This window comes from Equus caballus, chromosome 31 (genome assembly GCF_041296265.1).
Source record: "Equus caballus isolate H_3958 breed thoroughbred chromosome 31, TB-T2T, whole genome shotgun sequence".
Classification (NCBI taxonomy): Eukaryota; Metazoa; Chordata; class Mammalia; order Perissodactyla; family Equidae; genus Equus; species Equus caballus.
The window spans coordinates 10,030,001-10,051,542 of NC_091714.1; the positions used below are offsets into that span (position 1 = coordinate 10,030,001).

Consider the following 21,542-nt stretch of genomic DNA (forward strand, 5'->3'; position numbering starts at 1 on the left):
GCAAAAACAAAAAATGAAAAGGCACATACCAGAGTGCTCTACTCCTAAGAAGTAACAGGATCGACACTATGTTGGCAAACACGTCTTAAACCGAGTATATGTGTGCCTTTTAATTAGCAAAAAAGTGATGATTATCTATTTGTTCTGCCGCCTTACACATCACTGTTGGGTCTCCCTCCCACCTCTGGTACCCCATCTATGACACCGTCTGCTGGTCCGTGACCTAGAAGACAGGGCCCAGGCACGAGGCAAGGATGCACCCTGCAGGCCTCGGGCAGCGCCCGGCCCATACCTAGCAAGCCCTCAGTAGATATTTGTTAACTAAACAAATTGGGTAAAAAGAAGCCGAGAGCTAAAGTCAAACTCTCCTCTGTCTTCATTTAGCTCTGGATCCAGCCTTGATGCCATGGAAAGACCCAGAAACAGACGTTCACTCCCTGCATGAGTGGAAGGGTGTGGAGAATATTGGTAGGAGGAAGAAAGAAAAGCCTGTCTTAGGAAGGTATGGCGTGGTACTTTTCCATCTGGTGCCCCCTCCGTGATCCCTCCGCAGGGTTGAGGGCTCAGAAACCTGGAAGAACATTGGAATCTCGCTGTAGGAGACCTGAACTTTCCTATCTTCACACATTGAACCAGCTGCATTTTAAAAAGGGAATTTAGCTGCGCTGCCCTCGCCTCAGCTCATCCTGCTGGGAAGATGACAGGTACCAAAATAAGCAAACAGTATTAGCTGGAGGAGAAGACAAGATTCGTGTCACCTGGAGGCTGGCCAGCGTGACCTTGAAGAACTGAGGACGGATCCTATACTTGAATCTTTCCTACGATGTCATAACCTACGGAGTCCCCGAAAATGGCACAGGGGTCATGTAGGGGAGAAACAGCCCTGTAGTTTGACAGTCTTGGCTGTATCATGGCTCTGTGTGCTGACTGTGTGACCTTAGACAAGTTATTTGAAGGTGGCCTCAGTTTTCTTATGTATAAAATGCGTATACTACCTAATTTGTAAGACAGTCTTGAGGATTATCCAGACAAATTGGTGTGCAAGGTGTATTAGATATTGTTCTAATTGTTAGCGTGTTCACAGAGATATCACCAAAATAAAATACTTTGAGGAAAGTCTAAAGGGTCACTTGGTGGTTCAGGGGACCTGAAATACAGCAGCTCCCACAAGCCTTGCCCATGAGGACGACATGGGGTAGATCTGCATGCATTAGCATTCACATTGGCTCCTGCAGTGGGCTTATGTGTCACCAGGGTCCTTTCATATAAGCAATGGCCCCTCCAGCCGAGAGAAGACCCACAGACCATGAATGGGCCGTGCAAGCCCATTTGAGGAGGAACAGGAAATGGGTGTGAACTGATGCTCACGTTTGTCTAACTTCACACATCATGCGTGTTTTCTACAATATCGGCATCACTGTTAAATCCACTCGTGGAACTTAATTTGCCAAACCCTAGCATACACCTTTAGTAGCTGTTATCCCGCATTGGAGCAGCTGCTCAAAAATATTTCAAAAGCACAACTTACTTTTCCACTTGATTTCTGTAGCTGTAGCTGATCGAATTCCAGAAGTTTCTTCCAGTCTTGGCGTTTGACAAAATAGAAGACTTCTTCATACGTGAGATCGATGCGGTAGTTGAAATCCCCGCACCAAAACACGTAATCGTGAGAGAAAATATTTCTTCCCTAAATTGTAAAGAAAATCATGATCAAGGCCGGCTGTGGTTGAGTGGTTAAAATTCTGCACGTTCCACTTTGGCGGGTTCGCGGGTTCCAATCCCGGGTGTGGACCTACCGCACTCGTCAGCCATGCTGTGGAGGTGTCCCACATACAAAATAGAGGAGGACTGGCACAGATGTTAGCTCAGGGCTAATCTTCCTCAAGCAGAAAAAGAGGAAGATTGGCAACAGATGTTAGCTCAGGACTAATCTTTCTCACCAAAAACAAAAGAAAGAAAGAAAATCATGATCATTCTGGCCCATCTTGCAAGGAAGGTGGGAGGGGGAGAAAAAATGGCTCACTATGCACATGACAAGCAGAGGTGTTTTTCTTAAAATGCTACTTTAAAAAAAAAAAAAGTCTTCTAGACCAACTCAGTTTTCACTAATCCCATAAACCTACTGAGTAACTTTTACATGGCTTACATTTTATTCTTATTTTTATTTATTTATTTCTTTTTGGAGGAAGATTAGCCCTGAGCTAACATTCAGGACAGAAGGTTAAAACGATCACAGCCAAATAAATGAGTGTGTGGAGCAGCGTGTCTAACAGAACTTTCTGCAGTGATGGAATCGCCCTTCATCTACGCTGTCCAAAATGGAAGCCACCCGCCACGTGTAGCCACTGAGCACTTGAAATGTGGCCAGCGCAAACAAGGATTTTGTGTCTTAATTTTAATTAATTTAAATGTAAATGGCTACTTGTGGCTAGTGGACAGCACAGGTGTAGGGTATTAACTTATAGGTACCCTCAATATTTCTGTTGTTGAAAAAAGGAGCTGTATTGTAAGCCCAGAGCCCTCTAAATATTTTGAATGTGTCCCAAGTTTACTATTTCAAAACAGCACTTGTTAAATAAGAAGGGTTGGACATTTTTTTCTTAACTACATAGACACAAATGCACAAAGAAAACATGTGTGATGTCCTACATAATCTGGAAAACGATAATTTGCAACTTTCCCAGCTCACTCGTTTGTTTCTTCTTTAATACAAGAAATTTAAAACTACCTCCAGGATTATCACCTTAGGAATGAAAACTAAAGAATTTTTTGCCTGGAGTGCATGTGCAGCCTAGTACCTAGGACATCAGTGTTAAGGGACCTGGCTCACACGGGAGAGCTCCAGGACCCAGCCAACCGTGTCAGATACTGGCAGAATATGTGGCAAGAAGAGCTGGAATCTACCCTCGCTTCTGGGAAACAGGTGGCTTGCACCAGGCTGAAGATGTGCGAGCCGTCATCTTTGCACAGCAAAGAGAACATTCAAACCTGAAATTGAAAAGAGAATCTGCCGGCTCCAGAATGGAAACCTCTGATCACCACTAGAGGGCGGTGTGATGCACGTTATTGGCAACGTTTAGACAGGTGGGAGCACCCAGGGCTCTCCAGTCATGAAATCAGATTTGAAAAATGGTTTTTTGTTTTTGTTTTTTGGTGAGGAAGACTGGCCCTGGGCTAATATCTGTTGCCAATCTTCTTCCTTTTTTTCCTCTCTTTCTCCCCAAAGCCCAAGTACATAGTTGTATATCGTAGTTGTAAGTCATTCTAGTTCTTCTATGTGGAATGCCATCACAACATGGCTTGATGAGCGGTGCAGAGGTCCACGGCCAGGGTCCAACCCAGCAAATCCCGCGTCGCCGAAGTGGAGAGTGCAAACTTAACCACTCGGCCACAGGGCCACCCCGAAAATGGGCATTCTTAGCTGAACCACAAGAGAATGCATGTGTGAAGGTTGTGAATCTCAAGAAAATTGAGTCTTACACTGTTTGGATTCAAATGTTCCTCACTAACTTGGACAAGGCATGGACACATTGGTTTTCTTTCCCCACCCCACTCCCTTGAATTAGAAAACTGGAAAAAGCACATGAGAAAACGTAGGATGCATAAGGGCACTCAGGAAGCATATTGAGAAGAGGGACTCCCTGGGCTTACCTCTGTTGCACCATCCCAGGTCATCTCCTCTCCCCCAGTGTGAGCCCCAAGGGCAGGGACGCCCCCACGGAGGATCCCCAGTGCCTGCCCATATTAGCAGCTCAAAACTCATGGGTGGGGCTGAACCGGCAGGAGCCAGCTGTCAGCGGCGCTGGCCGCCACGGGCTCACCGTCGGGAAGCTCAGCTTCTGGGTGATCTCCCTGTAGTCCTCGTTCCTCTCCTTCACCTGGGACTGCCCGGCCGTCAGGTGGCTGCACACGAAGCAGAGGCTGGTGCTGTGGAGCTGAAAGCGGATGCCCACGGCACCTTTGTTTCCTGCCTTCCCTCCCATGCCGGTCTTCACTGTGTCGATCGCCACATCCCTGGAACAGAGAATGCACACACAGAGCTGGCTTCTTAGTGGCTCCAAAGAGAAAGCATCTACAGAGACGAGCCGGGCAGCGGCATGAGGCTTGCGGCTCTGAAAACTCCAAACCCATCAGCTCAGAGGCTGTTTCACCACGTCCTCAGCGGCCAGGCCACAGAGACCTGCGTGCCCACCATCCACTCTGTTGTCCCTCCTGACATCCTTCCTCTCACTGCCGGTGGCTTCCTTGTAGGGGGTTTGCAGAATCAGCCCCACGGCCCCAACGCTGAAGGGCTCTGCACTTACAAAAGTGCCCCCGAGGCCCCCGTGGAATCACCTTCATCCTTGCTTTCCACTTCCTCGTTCCAGCTGTCGCTGCCAGCAGAGGCGGCACAGACATCACCACCCCCCACCCCGCCCCACGCCATGCGGCTTTACTGCAAAGCACAGGAGGGGTCTTCAGGGAATCTACTCATTTCAAGACACAGGAAACCTCCAGTTATTTACGCTGGGCTGGGTAGGTGGTTTCGATGCAGACTCCTGCTCGTGTGAAAATGCCAACTTATAATGCATACGGGTGAATGTGTAGGTGCACAGGACCACGGGCTGAAGCCCAGACTGAGGCCCACACCTGCGCCTAGGACTACCACCTGGCAGACAGGTGAGGGGGTAACTGGCCAACTGGTGTGCGAGCTAAATAAGCTGGAGGTTGCAGGAGCGAGAGGCCGAGGACACAGGCGTCCAGGACCTGAGGCAGCGTCTGGGAAATCCAGGGCTCCTCAGCATCGCGCCCTTTCTCCCATCATCTCTAACCTCCGCCCTAACCTTCCCTCACTCTAACCTTGGCTGACCTTCACCCACTCGCTTCGGACACCGCCATGCTGCCATCGTAAAGCAGCAGGGGGACAGGGACGTAAACATTTTCCCAAAGTCACAGAAGAGGATTATGAACACAGAGCACAGTCTTGCTCTCCAAGTGCTGCCATGGGCACACCTGCAGCCCTCTAAACATGCACAAGTGTTTCACTGGGAGGAGGGAAGGCTGGCTCAGCACCTGGTATCGGCAATGAGAAAAATGGGAGGAAATTCTAATGACAGGAATGAGACCAGACAGCAGTTTTAGATTGTGAGACAGTTGAGGGAAAAGGTGAGTCCCCCTCAAACCTTAAAACACACACACACACGCACTCATGCGCACACACGCATGCACACACATATGCACACATATGCATACACACGCACTCACGCGCACGCACACGTATGCATACACATATGCACTGATGCACATACATGCACATCCTCTCCTGCAAGAACACAAATTTCCTAAGGTTTCCCCTTTCTGACATTCACAAAGCTGTCACTTCAGAGACACAGTCATGGGTGACAGTGGCAGAGGCTTTCTGCCCACACATCTTATTTAGAATTCTTTTTAAAAGAGATGAAAGAATTGGCATTTCCTGATGAGGTAGTCAGCTCTTAGTCAGAGGTTTCCTGTCTAAAATTTCAACAAGGAACCCCTTTCCTCGTGCAAAACTGAGCTTGAGGGACAACGGTCATGAAACACTCCGTCTAAGAGTTTAGCTTCCTGAGCTAGAAGGTTCCCACTGTGGCTTTTTAATCGCTAGACAATATGCTATTCAGCCCAGTTTTTTCTTGGGGGTTTTGTTACATTTAGCTAGAATAATGGCAGGTTCTGATTCCTATTGTGGAAGGCGAGGAGGAGGAGGAAGTCAGAACAAAACAGCAGGACGAACAATCCCGCGTTCCCCCAGATGTTCGCAAACTAAATGTTCTTACCTGATGAATGGGACATGGTACGGACGCACGAAGATATAAAGACAGACGCCCACCAGCTGTGCTGAAGTCAAGAGAATGTACCTATGAGACCGTGAGATGGCTTTCTGAAGCTGCTCACCCCACATCTTCCTGTTGGTGGTACTGGAAAAGAAAAGAAAAGAATGATGCCGTTTACAGTGAGCTGGAAGTGGGCTCTCCCACCGACAGATTCCTCCGGCTCTTGGTTTATTCTTTTCACAGAACTGATTGTGTACTGCCTGCACTCCCACGTAAGCGTCACACCTTGATTCCTGCAGTGGACTATCTATGTATTTCTGGTTGTGTCGCAGACATCACAGCACATACCCCGCCCCCAACCCCCACCTGAAACCCAGCTAAGACCTCACTCACAAGAGCTCCAAAGAGTCAGGTTTTATTATTTGTTCATAAAGTTCCTTGAAATAAAGCTGCACCAGCATTATTCACAATAGCCAAGACATGGAAGCAACCCAAGTGCCCATCAATGGATGAATGGATAAAGAAGATGTGGTATATATATCCAATGGAATACTACTCAGTCATAAAAAAAGACAAAATTGTCCCATTTGCAACAACATAGATGGACCTTGAGGGTATGACGTTAAGTCAAATAAGCCAGACAGAGAAAGACAAACACCATGTGATTTCACTCATATGTGGAAGATAAACAAACACATGGACAAAGGGAATAGATTAGTGGTTACCAGAGGGGAAGGGGGTCGGGGCAGGGTGAAAAGGGTAAAGGGGCTCATATGTATGGTGATGGATTAAAAACTAGACTATTGATGATGAGCACAATGCAATCTATGCAGAAACTGATATATAATAACATACACCTGAAATTACACAATGTTATAAACCATTATGACCTCAATAAAATAATTTTAAAAAAAAGAGCTGCACCAGTTTAGGGAAAAAGCTCCAGTTGACCTTATACCTAATGTTAACCCAGTGGCTTTCTTTCCTTTGTACGTGCTGGAGAGAAGAGAAGTACCTCCTCCCCACACTCACGCTTTCTCACCTTTGCCCAGGTAACGTGAGTCAGCGCCCTCCCAGCCTGGCCGTCGGCCCACGCCCTCCAGGCTCACATGCCCCAGCTCACAGCGTGATGACCTCCATAAGTGTACCTCCTATAGAGCGATAACCTCCCTTCCTTCTGTTTCCTTAATTAGCAGAGAAGAAGGAACGCGGAGGTGCGTATCTGTGCCTAGGAGGGAGGAGCCCAATCAGAAGTATCCAGACATCGAGGGTCACAGGTTACTGGATTCTGATGCAGGACTCCGGGGCCCTGCTCCTGGCCAGGCACCGGCTCAGGAAACCCTCAGGTGAGTTTCACAGCACCATCCTGCACCCCCCGCACCTGGCCACTTACCTGGCATTGACAATATTCCCTGCGCTCAGTTCCACCATCTCTTCAAACCCCACGGCAAATATGTCAGCTGGGCTGCTGTCATCTGGAGAACAAGGCAGGAAATGAAAGAAATCAGACTCCCTAGGGACTGTGTCACGTGACTCATGGGCACCACATTGTCTATGAGCCCCGCTGTCCCACTGCCCAGTCCACTCGTCCACGGGGCACTGTGTGGACCTGCCCTGCGCCTCCCGCTGTGCACACGGCCTTTCCCAGTCTCCATCCTGGGGCACGGGGCTGACCTCTCCGAACCCCTGCTTCTTTCCCTGCCTCCCCCCATTATCCTGTTGGTCCCTCTTCCTTCCTGAGAACTTCCATGTGCATCAGACCCTAAGTTACTTGGGGTGGCGCTGTCTCCTACTCGTCTGTGTCCCTCGAGGGCCCAGCCTCGCCCTGTTAAGGACTGACTGTGGTTCTGTCCCAGGGGACTGCTGTCCTGGGGTCAGAGAAGGGAAGGCCCAGCCCTGCTGGGAACCACTGATGAAACCTGCTCCAGAAACGCCTGCTTTACAGGAAGCACAGCAAGCCAGGAGGCATTCCTCATCCCTCCTCTCTTTGTTCCCTTCAACAAGGAAAGTTAGGATCTAACATAATCCCAGCAGCCATTTGCCGCCTCTTTCTAGTCTCGTCCTCCTGATGCTCAGCTGTCTGGGCCACGAAGCCCAGCCATGGTCCCAACTGTGGCAGAAAGTGACACCCTCCCTTGCCGACTCCATCGGGAAAGGCCAGGGTGTCCACCTGCTCACACGAGGCAACCTGGTCAACTTAACTGAGGCTTAGAGTTTCTTTTCTTTTTTTTCAAGAAAAAATATCTGTTCCTCTGATCTGCCTGGCGACACATATGCCTTCCTTCTCCCGCGTCTGGTGAGTTTCTAGTGGGAGCAGAGGCAAGCCCACAGTCCCAATAAAATTCCCTGCAAAGGAACAGACAGCTTGCTATTGCCACCCACCCTGTGCCTGCCGGCGAATGAAGAGGAGTCACTTTATGCAAAAAGGCGAGGGAAGCTCCAGCCACAGTTACGCTAAAGATCTCACATTTACAGGGCCTGCTCCGGTGGCCATCCAGAACGGTCACCCCCAACACAGAGAGAGAATCCCAATGACTCCAAGCTGTGGATGTGAGCCACTTCCCCGCCGGGACAGCAAGAGGGGTGTGGACAGCACATGCAACAGTGGGGGACGAGGCTCTGGGCACCAGTGAGGACAGCTGTTAAGAATGAGAGGCTCCTGTAAATCCACAGGCAGAGAACCGAATCACAAGTCTCTTCCAGAATCCAAGGAAGCCAGGAAAAGCAAGGCCCCTGGGTAAACGCTCCCTGGGGAATCATTTATTCTTCAAAACACGAGTTCTGAGGCTATTAAATATTAGCTTGCATGATATAAGATAAAGGGTGAGGTGTCAAATTTGGAATTATTTTATTCTGAAAAGGTACACAGATTCTTTCACGACTACTTAAAGTGGACATATACAGTCATAGAGTCGGTTTGGGAAATGGCAGGGAGATGTTCCTGGTCAGTAGCAAGATGAAAGGAACGCCCGCCCAGCTCCTTAGGGTGACACGGCTCCAGAAGCCGCATCGTCCTCCTTATGACAAAAAGGTTCTCATGATCAAAACCTAGAACTGCGAAGTCTCTATATGTGAAGAGAAAAGAGAGATTTGCCACTCTGATAACCCTTCCAGACATTCGGAAAAGAGAAGGCACCAAAGAGTTAACTGGCCAGAGAGTCTTCTGGAAAGTTAGACCACGACACCCTTTAAACATTCCGAGGAGTGAGAACACCAAATACCAAATTTCACAGGTCCACGGCTGTGGCAAAGGTCAGACCTGAGGGCCCCACTGGATCTTCACTTTGCTGTCACAGAAGCACCCGTGCTCACCCGGGGATTCCTCGGCTCCGGAAAGCGTGGGCGAGTCGAGCAGCCAGTCGGCCAGCTCCGCTGTCCCCAGGAGGTTGCTCCTGAACTGCTTGCCCCCGTTCACATTCCAGGTTCCCATGGCAATCCGGAGCCGCTTGAAATGTGTGAATTCCGACTGGCGCTCCGACATCGCTCTCAGGACCCTGGGAGTCACTGCAAGGAGGCATAAAAAGGGTATGTTGGCCTGCACTCCAAATCTCCATGCATCCCCCAAAACATGGATGGGGTTCCCTGTCGGAGAGAGAGGAATTTACGATCTTAGAGATATGGGCCGGGCTATGCTCCTTATGCAGGTGACAACCTCCATAAGCAGTACACCACCCTGGGGCATTTTTGTCACAAAGTCCTGAAAACACAGAGATGTTCCTCCCTTGGCACTCTTTCCCCACCTGCAGCCACAGAGGCTGTGACATCAGATCACAGGCAATATCGTCCTTAGCAGTCACTCCATGGTCCAGTGGGAATTTAAGCAACAGGATACCGCAACTCAGTGTATTTCAAAATATATATAAAACTTTAAATGTCTTACACCCGTCTTGGCATCTTCCATCTTGCATGCCTGAAATGTTTTGTTTTATCTCAGACTCAAGCCTTTAAAAAATCATTACTCTGAACCCTGTCCATACCCTAGATATCCAGAATATATTCCATTTTTTTAAACTAGCAATTTAACCCAAATCTAAATCCTCTGCCTTGCTACTAAGTAAGACTCATTATACTTCTCAGAGCTCCTCTCAGCTTTAGTGGGCTGACCTGATTTCCAGGGCAGACACCAATATCACCTTGGCTATTAGAAGCCAAGTAAGAGGTTCATCCAATGACAGAAGAAAGAGAGGAGAAAAGGGCCATGAAACCATTTTAAATGTGGGCAATCAATTTTTCAAAAAACACCAAAAATTTCTGAAACAAAACTTATACATTCTTATAAGGAAAAAAGTTAGGTCTCCCCTTCTTTTCCATTCGCCCTACAATGTTCACAGGCTCTAGGGGATAAGATGCCATTAAAATGTTCCCAAAGAAACGCTAGCTCCCTTCTAAGTGGAATCTAAAACAACAACAAAAAACTGAACCCACAGAACAGAGAACAGATTGGCGGTTGCGAGAGGTGGGAGATGGGGAGGGGGTGAAATGGTGTAGGGGGTCAAAAGGTACAAACTTCCGGTAATAAAATAAATTAAGTGCTGGGGATGTAACATACAGTGAACAATACTGTATTGTATATTTGAAAGTTGCTAAGAGAGCAGATCTTAAAAGTTCTCATCGCAAGGAAAAAAATTCTAACTGTGTGGTGATAGATGTTAACTAGACTTATTGTGGTGACCGTCTACCGGTACATACAAATATTGATTCATTATGTTGTACACCTGAAACTCATAGAATGTTGTACGTCAATTACACCTCAATTGAAAAAAAAAAGAACCACTAGCTATTACGGAATCATGACAGTCTCAGCCCCAAGACCACAGGGTGTCCTCATCCCAGGGTCGGCCATGTCCTTCTGCCTCCTCCACTTTTACAGGGTTCTGGGGCCTTGACAGAAACAGGAGGCTGCTCTCATGAGACTCCCAGAGACAAATGGGACCAGGAACACATTCAGGCTGAGAAAGAGGTTCCGGTGTGAGTTAGCATTCAAAGAAATCGACGCAGACTCCTGCAGAGTCCTCTCGGCTTCTCCCCTCCTCCGGGCTTGGAAAAACAGTCCAAACTAAGAAAGTACAAAAGCGGGCTCCCACTTGAGGCCAGAAAGCATAGGCTCCTGGGAAATACAGTGACAGCTGGTATTGTATATATATTTTTACTTTCTGTATGCTATGATGTTTGACATCTTAAAAAACCTTTCTGGCTGGGGAGACACGGTCCTTCCCGGTGCTAGCCAATTCCTAGACTTAGCCAAGAGCGTGGTGTGAATGTGCAAACGAACCAATCCTGAGCCACACCTCCTCTGCGGGCCCAGACTGTGGAGGCGATATTCCTCTGCCTTAATCAATCGTAGGACCAGGTACCATCCAACGAAAGCCCACCCCTCTACCCCAAAGCCCACCAGAATTATTCAAACTGCCAATCCTAAGCTGTTGATCCTGTCCCGCCTAGCCCACCAAGTCCCAGTAAAGGAAACGCCCCTCGCTCCTGCCTCCTGAGCACCCTGGGTCTTTCATGTGGCCCTGCGTGCTGTGCCAGCCCCCATCTCTAGGACCTGTGAGTATAATCAGCTTTGTTTTTGCCTGAGCCCCTCCTCTGCCTCCTCTCGTGGTTGCATATGACTGACCACCTCATAAAACGACATAAAACACAGCTGCAAGCTGCTTAGGCCAACCGGTCAAGCTGAAGACGCGGGCTAGAAAAACACAGAAACTCCCTCCCTCTGCCCTACAGCTCAGGGGAGTGTCTGCCACTGCCATCTGGGATTCCATGAGGAGGGGCGGGAAGGGCTGGCTAGCACCCCCACCCCCCTATGCCCTCCGGATGGCAGGGCAGCTGCACGCCTCTGTGCAAGCGGAGCGGAGGCCCCCTTACCCAGCAGGGCTGTGTTGTCCAAGAGCATCCTTCCCTTGTCAGCAGCCTCCTCGGCGTAGACGTCCCCAACCAGCAGCAGCTTGATGGCCTCCTGCTTCACACCATCAAAGAAGTTGGACTGGATAGTGCGAGACACAGACCGGGCCCCATCCTTCAGCTTCCCCACCTGCCAAGAGCCAGACCACAGGCTGTGAGAGGGGTCCGCGCAGACCCCCGCCCGCAGCCCGCGGCCGGCCCCTACCTTGGCCTTCCCTTCCAGGGCCCGGCTGCCCGTGAACATCTTGCTCAGGCTGTGCCCGTTCAGAGACCACATGGCTTTGAAGGCCTCCACGAAGCGGTCAGCGATGGGCTTTGAGTTCAGCCCTAGGCTCTCGAGCTGCAGATGAAGGACCTGCATGAGAAGTAAGGGACCCTTGTCACTAATTCTCGCCCGGAAGCTCCCCGACAGCTGCCTTGGGGGAACGTCACCAGGTGCCATCCCAGTGAGTTCCTTTCTCAGCAGATGGTGGATTACTCTGTGCCCCTCCAGGGGACAAGGAGTCCTTGCAGCAGAGAACGGGCTTCCCCCCACAATGCACCCCAACTTTAAATTGTTGTTCCACCCAGCCCTCCTCTGACCCCCCCACTCCTGACCCCTCTGCCCCCACTACCAGAGGGCTGGACAGCAAGCAGGGGCAGAGGGCAGACAGCGCTGACCCCAGCCCAGCAGTGCGCCAGGCGAGGTCACCCAGGCAGCAGGCCACTAGACAGACTCAGGTCTCTGTCCCAGGCTTCAAACCCAGCCTCGTCTCAGCCAGCCTCACGGCGCCTTTGCCCAAGGGAACAATCATTCCACAGAACTGTTCCTCCTCAAGGTGGCACCTGGCACCTTTGGGCCATCGCGTCTGGGATGCATTCCAAAAAGGGTGAAAAAGTGTGCCTGTGACGGGTCAAAGGCATATTGGGGCACAGGCAAGCCAGCCACCCAGGAACACCTCTCTCCAGATGCCCGGCACATCCCCGTCCCGCCTCCCCACAGTCAGAGAGTCAGCCCAGCAACGCCACCCTCATCTTGCTGATGAAGGCGCACAGCCCAGGCCCTGCGGGAAGCACAGGACACGACACAGCTGGCTCGAGGGGCCGCGGCGGGGACAGACCTCGAGCGCGATGAAGCCCTGCACTGTGTTGGTTCGGTCCAGGCAGTCGAGACAGTTCATACGCAAAGTGCCTCTCTGAAAACTTAGGAAAACAGGAAATGCAGATGGTTACGAGTTACGTTCGAAGGAGCAATGGCCGTAGCGCGATGGCCTATGTTTGACTGTAGACCCCTGAGGAAAGGCATATCAAAACTCACCTCCTCCCTGATAGCCCACCAGAACCCCCAGAACACATCCTGATGGACCCCAGCATCCCAATGGACCCCAGCATCCCGATGGGCCCCAGCCAGCATCCCGATGGACCCCAGCACCCCGATGGACCCCAGCATCCCGATGGGCCCCAGCATCCCGATGGACGCCAGCATCCCGATGGGCCCCAGCCAGCATCCCGATGGACCCCAGCACCCCGATGGACCCCAGCATCCCGATGGGCCCCAGCCAGCATCCCGATGGACCCCAGCATCCCGATGGGCCCCAGCCAGCATCCCGATGGACCCCAGCATCCCGATGGACCCCAGCATCCCGATGGGCCCCAGCCAGCATCCCGATGGACCCCAGCATCCCGATGGGCCCCAGCCAGCATCCCGATGGACCCCAGCATCCCGATGGGCCCCAACGTCCCGATGGACCCCAGCATCCTGATGGGCCCCAACGTCCCGATGGACCCCAGCATCCTGATGGACCCCAGCATCCCGATGGACCCCAGCATCCCGATGGACCCCAGCGTCCCGATGGGCCCCAGTGTCCCGATGGACCCCAGCATCCTGATGGGCCCCAACGTCCCGATGGACCCCAGCGTCCTGATGGGCCCCAGTGTCCCGATGGACCCCAGCATCCCGATGGGCCCCAGCATCCCGATGGACCCCAGCATCCCGATGGACCCCAGCCAGCATGCCGATGGGCACCAGCATCCCGATGGGCCCCAGCATCCCGATGGACCCCAGCCAGCATCCCGATGGACCCCAGCATCCCGATGGACCCCAGCCAGCATCCCGATGGGCACCAGCATCCCGATGGACCCCAGCATCCCGATGGGCCCCAGTGTCCCGATGGGCCTCAGCATCCCGATGGACCCCAGCATCCCGATGGGCCCCAGCATCCCGATGGACCCCAGCATCCCGATGGACCCCAGCCAGCATGCCGATGGGCACCAGCATCCCGATGGGCCCCAGCATCCCGATGGACCCCAGCCAGCATCCCGATGGACCCCAGCATCCCGATGGACCCCAGCCAGCATGCCGATGGGCACCAGCATCCCGATGGACCCCAGCATCCCGATGGGCCCCAGTGTCCCGATGGGCCTCAGCATCCCGATGGACCCCAGCATCCCGATGGACCCCAGCCAACATCCCGATGGGCGCCAGCATCCCGATGGACCCCAACGTCCCGATGGGCACCAGCATCCCGATGGACCCCAGTGTCCCGATGGACCCCAGCATCCCGATGGGCCCCAGTGTCCCGATGGACCCCAGCATCCCGATGGACCCCAACGTCCCGATGGACCCCAGCATCCCGATGGGCCCCAGTGTCCCGATGGACCCCAGCCAACATCCCGATGGGCGCCAGCATCCCGATGGACCCCAACGTCCCGATGGGCCCCAGCGTCCCGATGGACCCCAGCCAGCATCCTGATGGGCACCAGCATCCCGATGGACCCCAACGTCCCGATGGGCCCCAGCCAACATCCCGATGGGCGCCAGCATCCCGATGGACCCCAACGTCCCGATGGGCCCCAGCGTCCCGATGGACCCCAGCATCCCGATGGGCCCCAGCATCCCAACGGGCGCCAGCATCCCAACGGACCCCAGCATCCCGATGGACCCCAGCAGTGCTAGAGTGGCATGCTGACCTAGAGCACACACTCAGCAGACTGCACACCTGGGTCATTATCAACACAGTCAGTTCTCGTTATTTGCCATAGCTTTGTTCTAGAAAGTTGCTGTGAGCAATTTGTGAATTGAACCATTAGCAAATTAGCAAATGCTGAACCCTTGCTCCTAGGAGAAATACAGGGTTAGGTCCCTGGAGCCTCTGATCACACATTTTCATCAACTAGTCAACATAGAACCTTGTTTTGTTGTGTTTCTGTTTAAAGACACCTAATTCCATACACACTGTTGGTTGGTTAATACTGAACTCTTGGCAACAGCATGTAACTCGTTCCTGAACGAAGATTCTCTGACACGTGTATTTTCTCCAACAGGCATGTCACAGCCTTCTTGGGCTTGGGAACAGCAGGCAGCACTTAGCAATATATTGGGGGCCATTTTAAACAGTGAAATCACCAAGAAAATACACAAAAAAGTGAAAAACGTGGTACTAAATAGATTGTCAAAAGGACACATTTACAGCAGGAGAGCTGAAATGGAAGGCAGAGCGTAGCCTTGCTCCACCCCAGCTGGGAACATGCACATCGGGTGACTCAAATTTGTCACTGTTCTAAGCATGCCTGTGAAAGTACCATGAGCACCGATTTGGGGGTTACAAATAAATTTTAGCGACTGGGCAAATTTGCAAACACAGAACCTGTGAATCACAAGGCTCCACTGTATTGTGATTTGAGGAAACTGGACTTCCTTTCCTTTCGGAGCAAGGAGTCCCCATCCCAGCTTCCTGGGGCAATCGGGGTTATGCTAGCTGCCCCCTTCACTCTCACGGGTTCTCATCACAGTTTGGATGATAAGTTAGATGGTCACCATGGATCCACATTTTAACCTAGTCCCCTTTATTAGTAAGTTAATCTTGCCAGAAAACCATGCTTTGCCATCTACTTGCAAAATTCAAAAGCATTTTCTGATTGCAGAAGGGAAAGGAGAAGGCTGGAACCCAGGATCCCCAACATCGCTGAGCCTGTGGTCAGGAAACTGCAAGGGTAGCTAGGAGCGAGGGAGGGCACACATCCCTGGACGCTCAGCTAAGTCGCAGGAAGATGCAGACGCAGGTGGAGACTCACCGTGGACTTACATTCTCGCCCTTGGTGAACACATCAAAGTCATCCCAGTGCAGCTGCAGCTGGGGCCTCAACAGGTTCTCCAATTTCTCTAGCTTGCCGCCTTTGGCAAACTGATGGAAGTCAAAGTTGATCATAGGCGTGTCGCCAGCATGGCAGGAAGCCCAGAGCAACTTCTGAAAGGGGAAAGGAAGAGGGTGGCAGGGAGGGAGGGAGACAGTGACTGCGAACCTCCTCTCACAGCCGGAATCCGAGCAGCTCACTTGCGGGAGCACACGGTTTAGCTTTACAATTCAGGGTGGACCAAGCAGTTTATCGGTCCTGACCCGGAAAAGGAGGCCCAGAACAAAGACCCCGGGGACAAGAGCATCTTGCCTGCAGAAGGTCCACCTTGGGCAAAAGACAGCCAGAGCGGGTGTGGCTCCTTGGGGCAGCCCACAGCCCTGCAGCGACATCACCCTTCCGCAGGGCTCCGACGAGGGAAGGGCTGCTCTGCTCTTCAGGCTCCCAAGTGCCACAGGCCCACCCAGGGCAGGGCAGCGCGGCAGGCTGCGGAGCTCATAATCCAGCTCCCCGTTGCCCTGGTAACCAGTCCCATCCTGACAAGCACATGTCTCTGGCGGGTGTGCTCAGAAGTAGCCAAGTCTCCTGGTGGGTCCTCGGGGCCCCAAGAGAGGAGGTGCAGGAGGCACAGCCCAGTGAAACATCAGGGTGGGGGAGATAGGTGGCCAGGGCCAGTGGGCCCAGTCTGGCACGTGAACTGGAATGGAGGTGGGGCTGGAGATGGGAAAGCACAGCAGGTAGACACCAGCCCACGTGAGGCTCCTGGCAGAGGCCTCCTTTCCACAGGAGGAGCCTCACCCGACAGCTCCTCAGCGCTCTCAGCAGACAGTAAAGGGTGAACTGGCTGCCCTCCCAGGGCACCTAGCCTCAGGCCTCCCCATCCCACACCCTCCTGCATGGCTTCAGGTCAGACTTGTCCAGCATTCGCCCAGCCAGAGAATCTAATGACCTTGAAGGACTAGAATGACTTCAATCTATCTGGTCCCTGAAACACAAGAGTGCCCGTCCACCGTGAGCCAGAATGCAAATCAGCACACGGCTGGCATCACTAAGAAAGTCTTGCTACGAAGAAGTATGCTGAACTCAAGAGTGCGCCACTTACAGGATTTATGTTCTGGAGCAAGTGCTTTGTCCAATTGTGGCCCAACTACCGCTGGTCACAGGCCAGCTCGTGGTGCATGGACCTCAGTGTGGCAGAGCTGATGGGCTGAAGGAGCTGGAGCCCAGGCAGGTCTCCTCCAAGTGGTGTGTCCACTTCTGACCTCCTATCTGCCCGGGAGCCTTCCTCCCCGACCTGGGCCACGAGACCGCTGCCATCTCCTGCCCCCACGATGACAAATGAGCTTGGGGACACTTCCACCAGCTGACACAGGGGCTGAGGATGTCCCCTTCCCATAACTCAAGACATAAAGGGGCAGGAGATTCTTGGGTTCTTTTTTCTTCTTCTTCTTCTTCTCCCTTAAAATAAGCTGCCAACACTGCTGCCAAGATGGGAGGGAGAGGAGATACGGCCCAGCTTGTTGCCAATAGCAACAAACCAAACAGGAAAAGCAGGTCTGGCCAAATGAAATTGGCCACCGGAAAGTCTGCTCCAAGCACGCGGCTTTTCTGAGCAGAGAAATGAGCACCAGCTGGACTCAGCGTCCACCAGCCAGGGGTCAGGGGCCAGGGCAGCAGGAGACACGCAGAGGTGGGCCCTCCGTTCCCACTGAGCTGAAGTCTCACTTCAAACTCTCCTCCTACAGGGCTTCTTGAGCTTAGACAACCAGAGAGTTTTTCTGCAGAAGCCACAGGGAGCCGGGCACAGGGTTCAGTTTCAGGGGCAGCTCCAACAAGGCTGGAAGGTTTGAAGGCTCCAAGTTCACAGGAGGAAATCAGGTAGATTCCTTGCCTTAACCTGAGCAGGGGCTCTAAGGGGCCACTCCAGGCACAGGTGCCCTGCGGGAGTCTGTGGGAGCTCGCCAGGAGCCGGCAGCTGAGCCACACTAAGGAAGGAACGGGGAACTCAGGCTCCCTCACCAGCTCAGGGATGTGCAGGATGAAGCCGAAAGGCATGCATGTGCATGTGCACGTGTGTGTGTGTGTGTGTGTGTGTGCCCGCCCAAGAGAGCCGGGAAAGGCCCAGCTGTCGTGAGTCCTCACAGCCCCAGAAGGGAGCAGTGGAGGAAACGCAGCTGGTGACGGGAGATGCTTTGTTTTGACTTTGAGCCAATTCTCCCAGTCGCCAGCTCATTAAAGTTAACCTTCATACGCCAGGAACCCTAATTGCCTAATGCTGGAGAGAAGCGGAAGAAAACCTCCCCAAAGATGGTGAGGGCAGTGAGAACAGCACTGTTTCCAGTGCCCACAGAAGCCCGCCTCGGGGCGGGGCCCTGGGCTCCCTCACCACCACCCCGCCCCCCCACCCCCGCACGGTGCAGGAAGCAGGCAAGGGACAGGGTTTACCTTGAACGCTCTGTTGAGCACCTCCTCTCCGCCTCTGCTCCCCAGCAGGTTCACGACCACTTGCTTCCCATACTGCTCCTTCAGAAGCACCATATGCCTGCAAGGGAGCAGGGCAGCACGTGACCCCGTGTCGCCAGGACACAGGGTGCAGAAGGGACCTGATGCGCATGAGAGGTCCAGGAGGCGCCACCCCCCCAGAGCCCGAAGTGTGGGAAAATGAGCCCAAAGGATGGAGATCTCTCCCAGCCCCCTGGCTGCTCACTCAACCTCACTGTCAGGGACAAGCATGTCAACCATCTGTGTGCAGGAAGGCACAGGCTGAGAGGAACTCACAATATGTCAGACTTCTACATAAGCAGAATAGCAGATGAAGGTATGCCAGCCTTTCTATACAGTTCCTCCATGAAATCTAGAACAGCGAACTCGGCCTTTCATTAACAGAGCTTTAGAAATGCAATGTGCATCTCTCTGAAATTAATCTCTGGCTTCACCTGGTAGCTTCCTTCTCCAAACTTGAAAAATTGGTAGGAGAGCTGTCAACCTCAGTGTCCATTTTTTTCTCTAAGTGCTGCATTTCATTACGTTTAACCCAAACAAGAGGGCACACCAAAATCTCAGGCTTTACAAAAATATTCGTACATCAGAGACTACTTTTTAAACACGTGTTGAAATATTAGGGAGAGATTCTAATATTTACCCCTTACCACCAGCTTTTGAAAAGTAACTTTACAATTTTAATAACATTAGAAATGTTCACATGTAGTTTTAAAAAAAAAAAAAAAACCATAGGAAAAAGACAAAATGGAAAAAGCAGATGCAAAACTCTATTTTAAGAGTGCGATCTTTATCCCTAAATATAGAGAAAAGACTGGGAGATAACACTCCGTGTTGTCAAAAGTGGTGGAATTTTATGTGATTTAAATTTTTTTCTTCTTTATACATTTTTGTATTTTCCAAATTTCTACAATGAAATGTTTCTTTTATAAATGGATTTTTTTCAAGTTAATTAATACAAAAGAACCATTTTTAGCCCAATAAGAGAAAAAAATACTTCCTACTTTGAGGGCTAGCAGAGTGCAGGAGAAGAATATGGATTCTGAAGTGGGTGGTTAGGGTTCCTCTGATGACAAGTTAAGGGTGCGTCTACCCCCAGGCTCCTCTCTGTGTGAGGAATCCTCCTAGAAAGATGCTCCTGGCAGCCCTGCAGGCCCTCCTTGGGGGGAAGACGGAGGGCGTGAAGAGATGGCTCAAAATAGAGGCTCTGTACGAGCTGACAGGCTGTGCACTCTCCCTGGAGCTGTGCACTGCGGCAGCCCTGGGCGAGGGAGCCAGAAGAAACGGGATGTGTGTGGCTCGGCCCCTATGGGCCCTCTTCTGGGTCTGCATGCCCGGAGACGGTGCATCCTGGCCTGAGGTCCGACATGTGGAGCCCAAGAGCAGGCTCCACTTGGGTGGGAAGTCTGAGCTCAGCCCATCACTGAGTACCTTTGATTTGGCGGTGAAATGTGAGGATGTCCACTGTGGCCACACCCCACAATGCAGCTTATCAGAAATAAGGCTGATGTCTCATCTCCAATTGCCTGAAGCTTGACCTAAGTGTCAGCTGGTTCCCAATTCCAGAGTTGGAAGACGAACGATATTACTCATCATTCGTGTCGCCAGCCCGAAACACCCTTGACCAAATTATTCATCCCTTCCAAGCTAGTTCCTTCGTCTGCACCATTAGGCCAATCCTCCTTATTTAAAGAATGGTTCTGAGGACTAAAAAGATGAGTAAAAGTGACGACGACAGTGCTTGGCACATGGGAGTTGGTTTTTCTTTCCTTCCTTTTAATTTAAAAATAAGATAATACACTTATTGATAAATTAAAAACTCATTTCACTGGCTCCAAGGGGGAGGGTCTTGGAGTCCGCCCCAAGGCCACTGAGGTGGCTCTGTGCATGCAGGAGCCTTTTTCACTCTCTCTGCCCCTCTCTGACTGTTACATGGAGCTCCTTGGAAAACTGTGGAGTTTTCAGGACATTGAGGAGTCAGATTTGCATCTGGCAGCATCCTTCTCACATTCAGGGATCAACGGCCAAACACCCCTCATGTCTACACCAAGAATCCGGACACAAGCAGCTCCACGCAAGGTGACAGAGGGAGGAAGGAGCAGAGTTGCACTGTCCCGCAAAGGTGAAAGGTTAATTCTTTCATCAAAACTCATTGCCACACTGCGAGACAAGATCCTCCTCAAGCAATCACAGCCAGAGGCATGCTCAAAACACCAGCTCCCTCCAGACAGATGGCAGACAAAAGAACACAGTGAGGAACCTGCACAAATGGCACGGCATTGACAATGAGCAACAAGCATTCTGCAGGTACTAACTACCCACGTAAAGGATTTTCTGTAGCGGTGGGTGGGGAAGGGGTTTACTCTGGACCAAATCCATCAAAGAACTCAGAAACTCCTGAGAGAGCCCCGTGATGACCCAGAGATTTGGGACACCCCTCCAGGGCGTGATGGCAGCCCCACTCCTCAGGGGAGCCCCCAGCGCCCCACCACCGTCTATTAGAGAAATGTGTGACCTCACTTCTAAACGTCATCCTCAGTGAGGACAACACTGTTGCGAGTAGCATGAGAACGGGCAGCCCCTTCCACTGGGAATGTGAGAGTGCACAATTCTAGGCAAGCTTCGTGGTTAGGAAGCATGAAAAAATAAAACTTACTGTAAGCCAAACAAGTTTAAGCAGTAGCGGCTTGAAAAAGGACTTATGGTCTCACAAAATTGTTTGATGATTTGCAGAAGAGATTAAGTTTACCTCCTGGATTCAGGGAAGGGGGCTTGTGAGAAAAGGGAGGGCTTATTCCCTCCAGCTCGCACACACACATACGCACACACGTACATACACCATACACTAACAGGATTTAAAAAGTTTTAAGCCCAGGCCAGCATAGTGGTTAAGTTCGTGTGCTCTGCTTTGGCAGCCCAGGGTTCACAAATTTGGATCCTTGGTGCAGATCTAGCTCCGCTCATCAAGCCATGCTGTGGTGACATCCCACATAAAATAGAGGAAGATTGGTACAGATGTTAGCTCAGGGCCAATCTTCCTCACAATAAAAAAATAAATAAAAAGTTTCAAGTCTATGTAAACGTTCTTAAAATATTTTTTTTTAAAAAAAGCTCAAAAACACATGAACGCTTTTGAAACAAGCCCAGCATGTCCCTTCCTTCTTGCTTCTGGTCAGCTCAAGAAGAATTTCATATTCAATTACATGTTTAGTAAGAACATATAATATAGGTCAATGT

At 51.5% G+C, this 21,542-nt stretch overlaps 1 protein-coding gene across 11 annotated transcripts in view; it reads right to left on the reverse strand.

Annotated features, from left to right (window-relative positions):
* The window catches only part of SYNJ2 (synaptojanin 2), a 117,611-nt gene that overhangs the window by 36,922 nt on the left and 59,147 nt on the right, over positions 1 to 21,542 (reverse strand). For all 11 annotated transcript variants that reach the window (XR_011434375.1, XM_023633039.2, XM_070256304.1 and 8 more), the window contains exons 7-16: positions 18,252 to 18,348; positions 15,747 to 15,919; positions 12,794 to 12,875; positions 11,899 to 12,048; positions 11,658 to 11,823; positions 9,105 to 9,296; positions 7,186 to 7,267; positions 5,796 to 5,936; positions 3,822 to 4,014; positions 1,529 to 1,687 (exon numbers count right to left, since the gene is read on the reverse strand). Coding sequence is in view for 10 of the 11 variants with exons in the window: in XM_023633039.2 (XP_023488807.2) it covers positions 1,529 to 1,687; positions 3,822 to 4,014; positions 5,796 to 5,936; positions 7,186 to 7,267; positions 9,105 to 9,296; positions 11,658 to 11,823; positions 11,899 to 12,048; positions 12,794 to 12,875; positions 15,747 to 15,919; positions 18,252 to 18,348 (1,435 nt within the window). In the remaining variant the exon portion in view is untranslated. The remainder of the gene's footprint in view (positions 1 to 1,528; positions 1,688 to 3,821; positions 4,015 to 5,795; positions 5,937 to 7,185; positions 7,268 to 9,104; positions 9,297 to 11,657; positions 11,824 to 11,898; positions 12,049 to 12,793; positions 12,876 to 15,746; positions 15,920 to 18,251; positions 18,349 to 21,542) is intronic.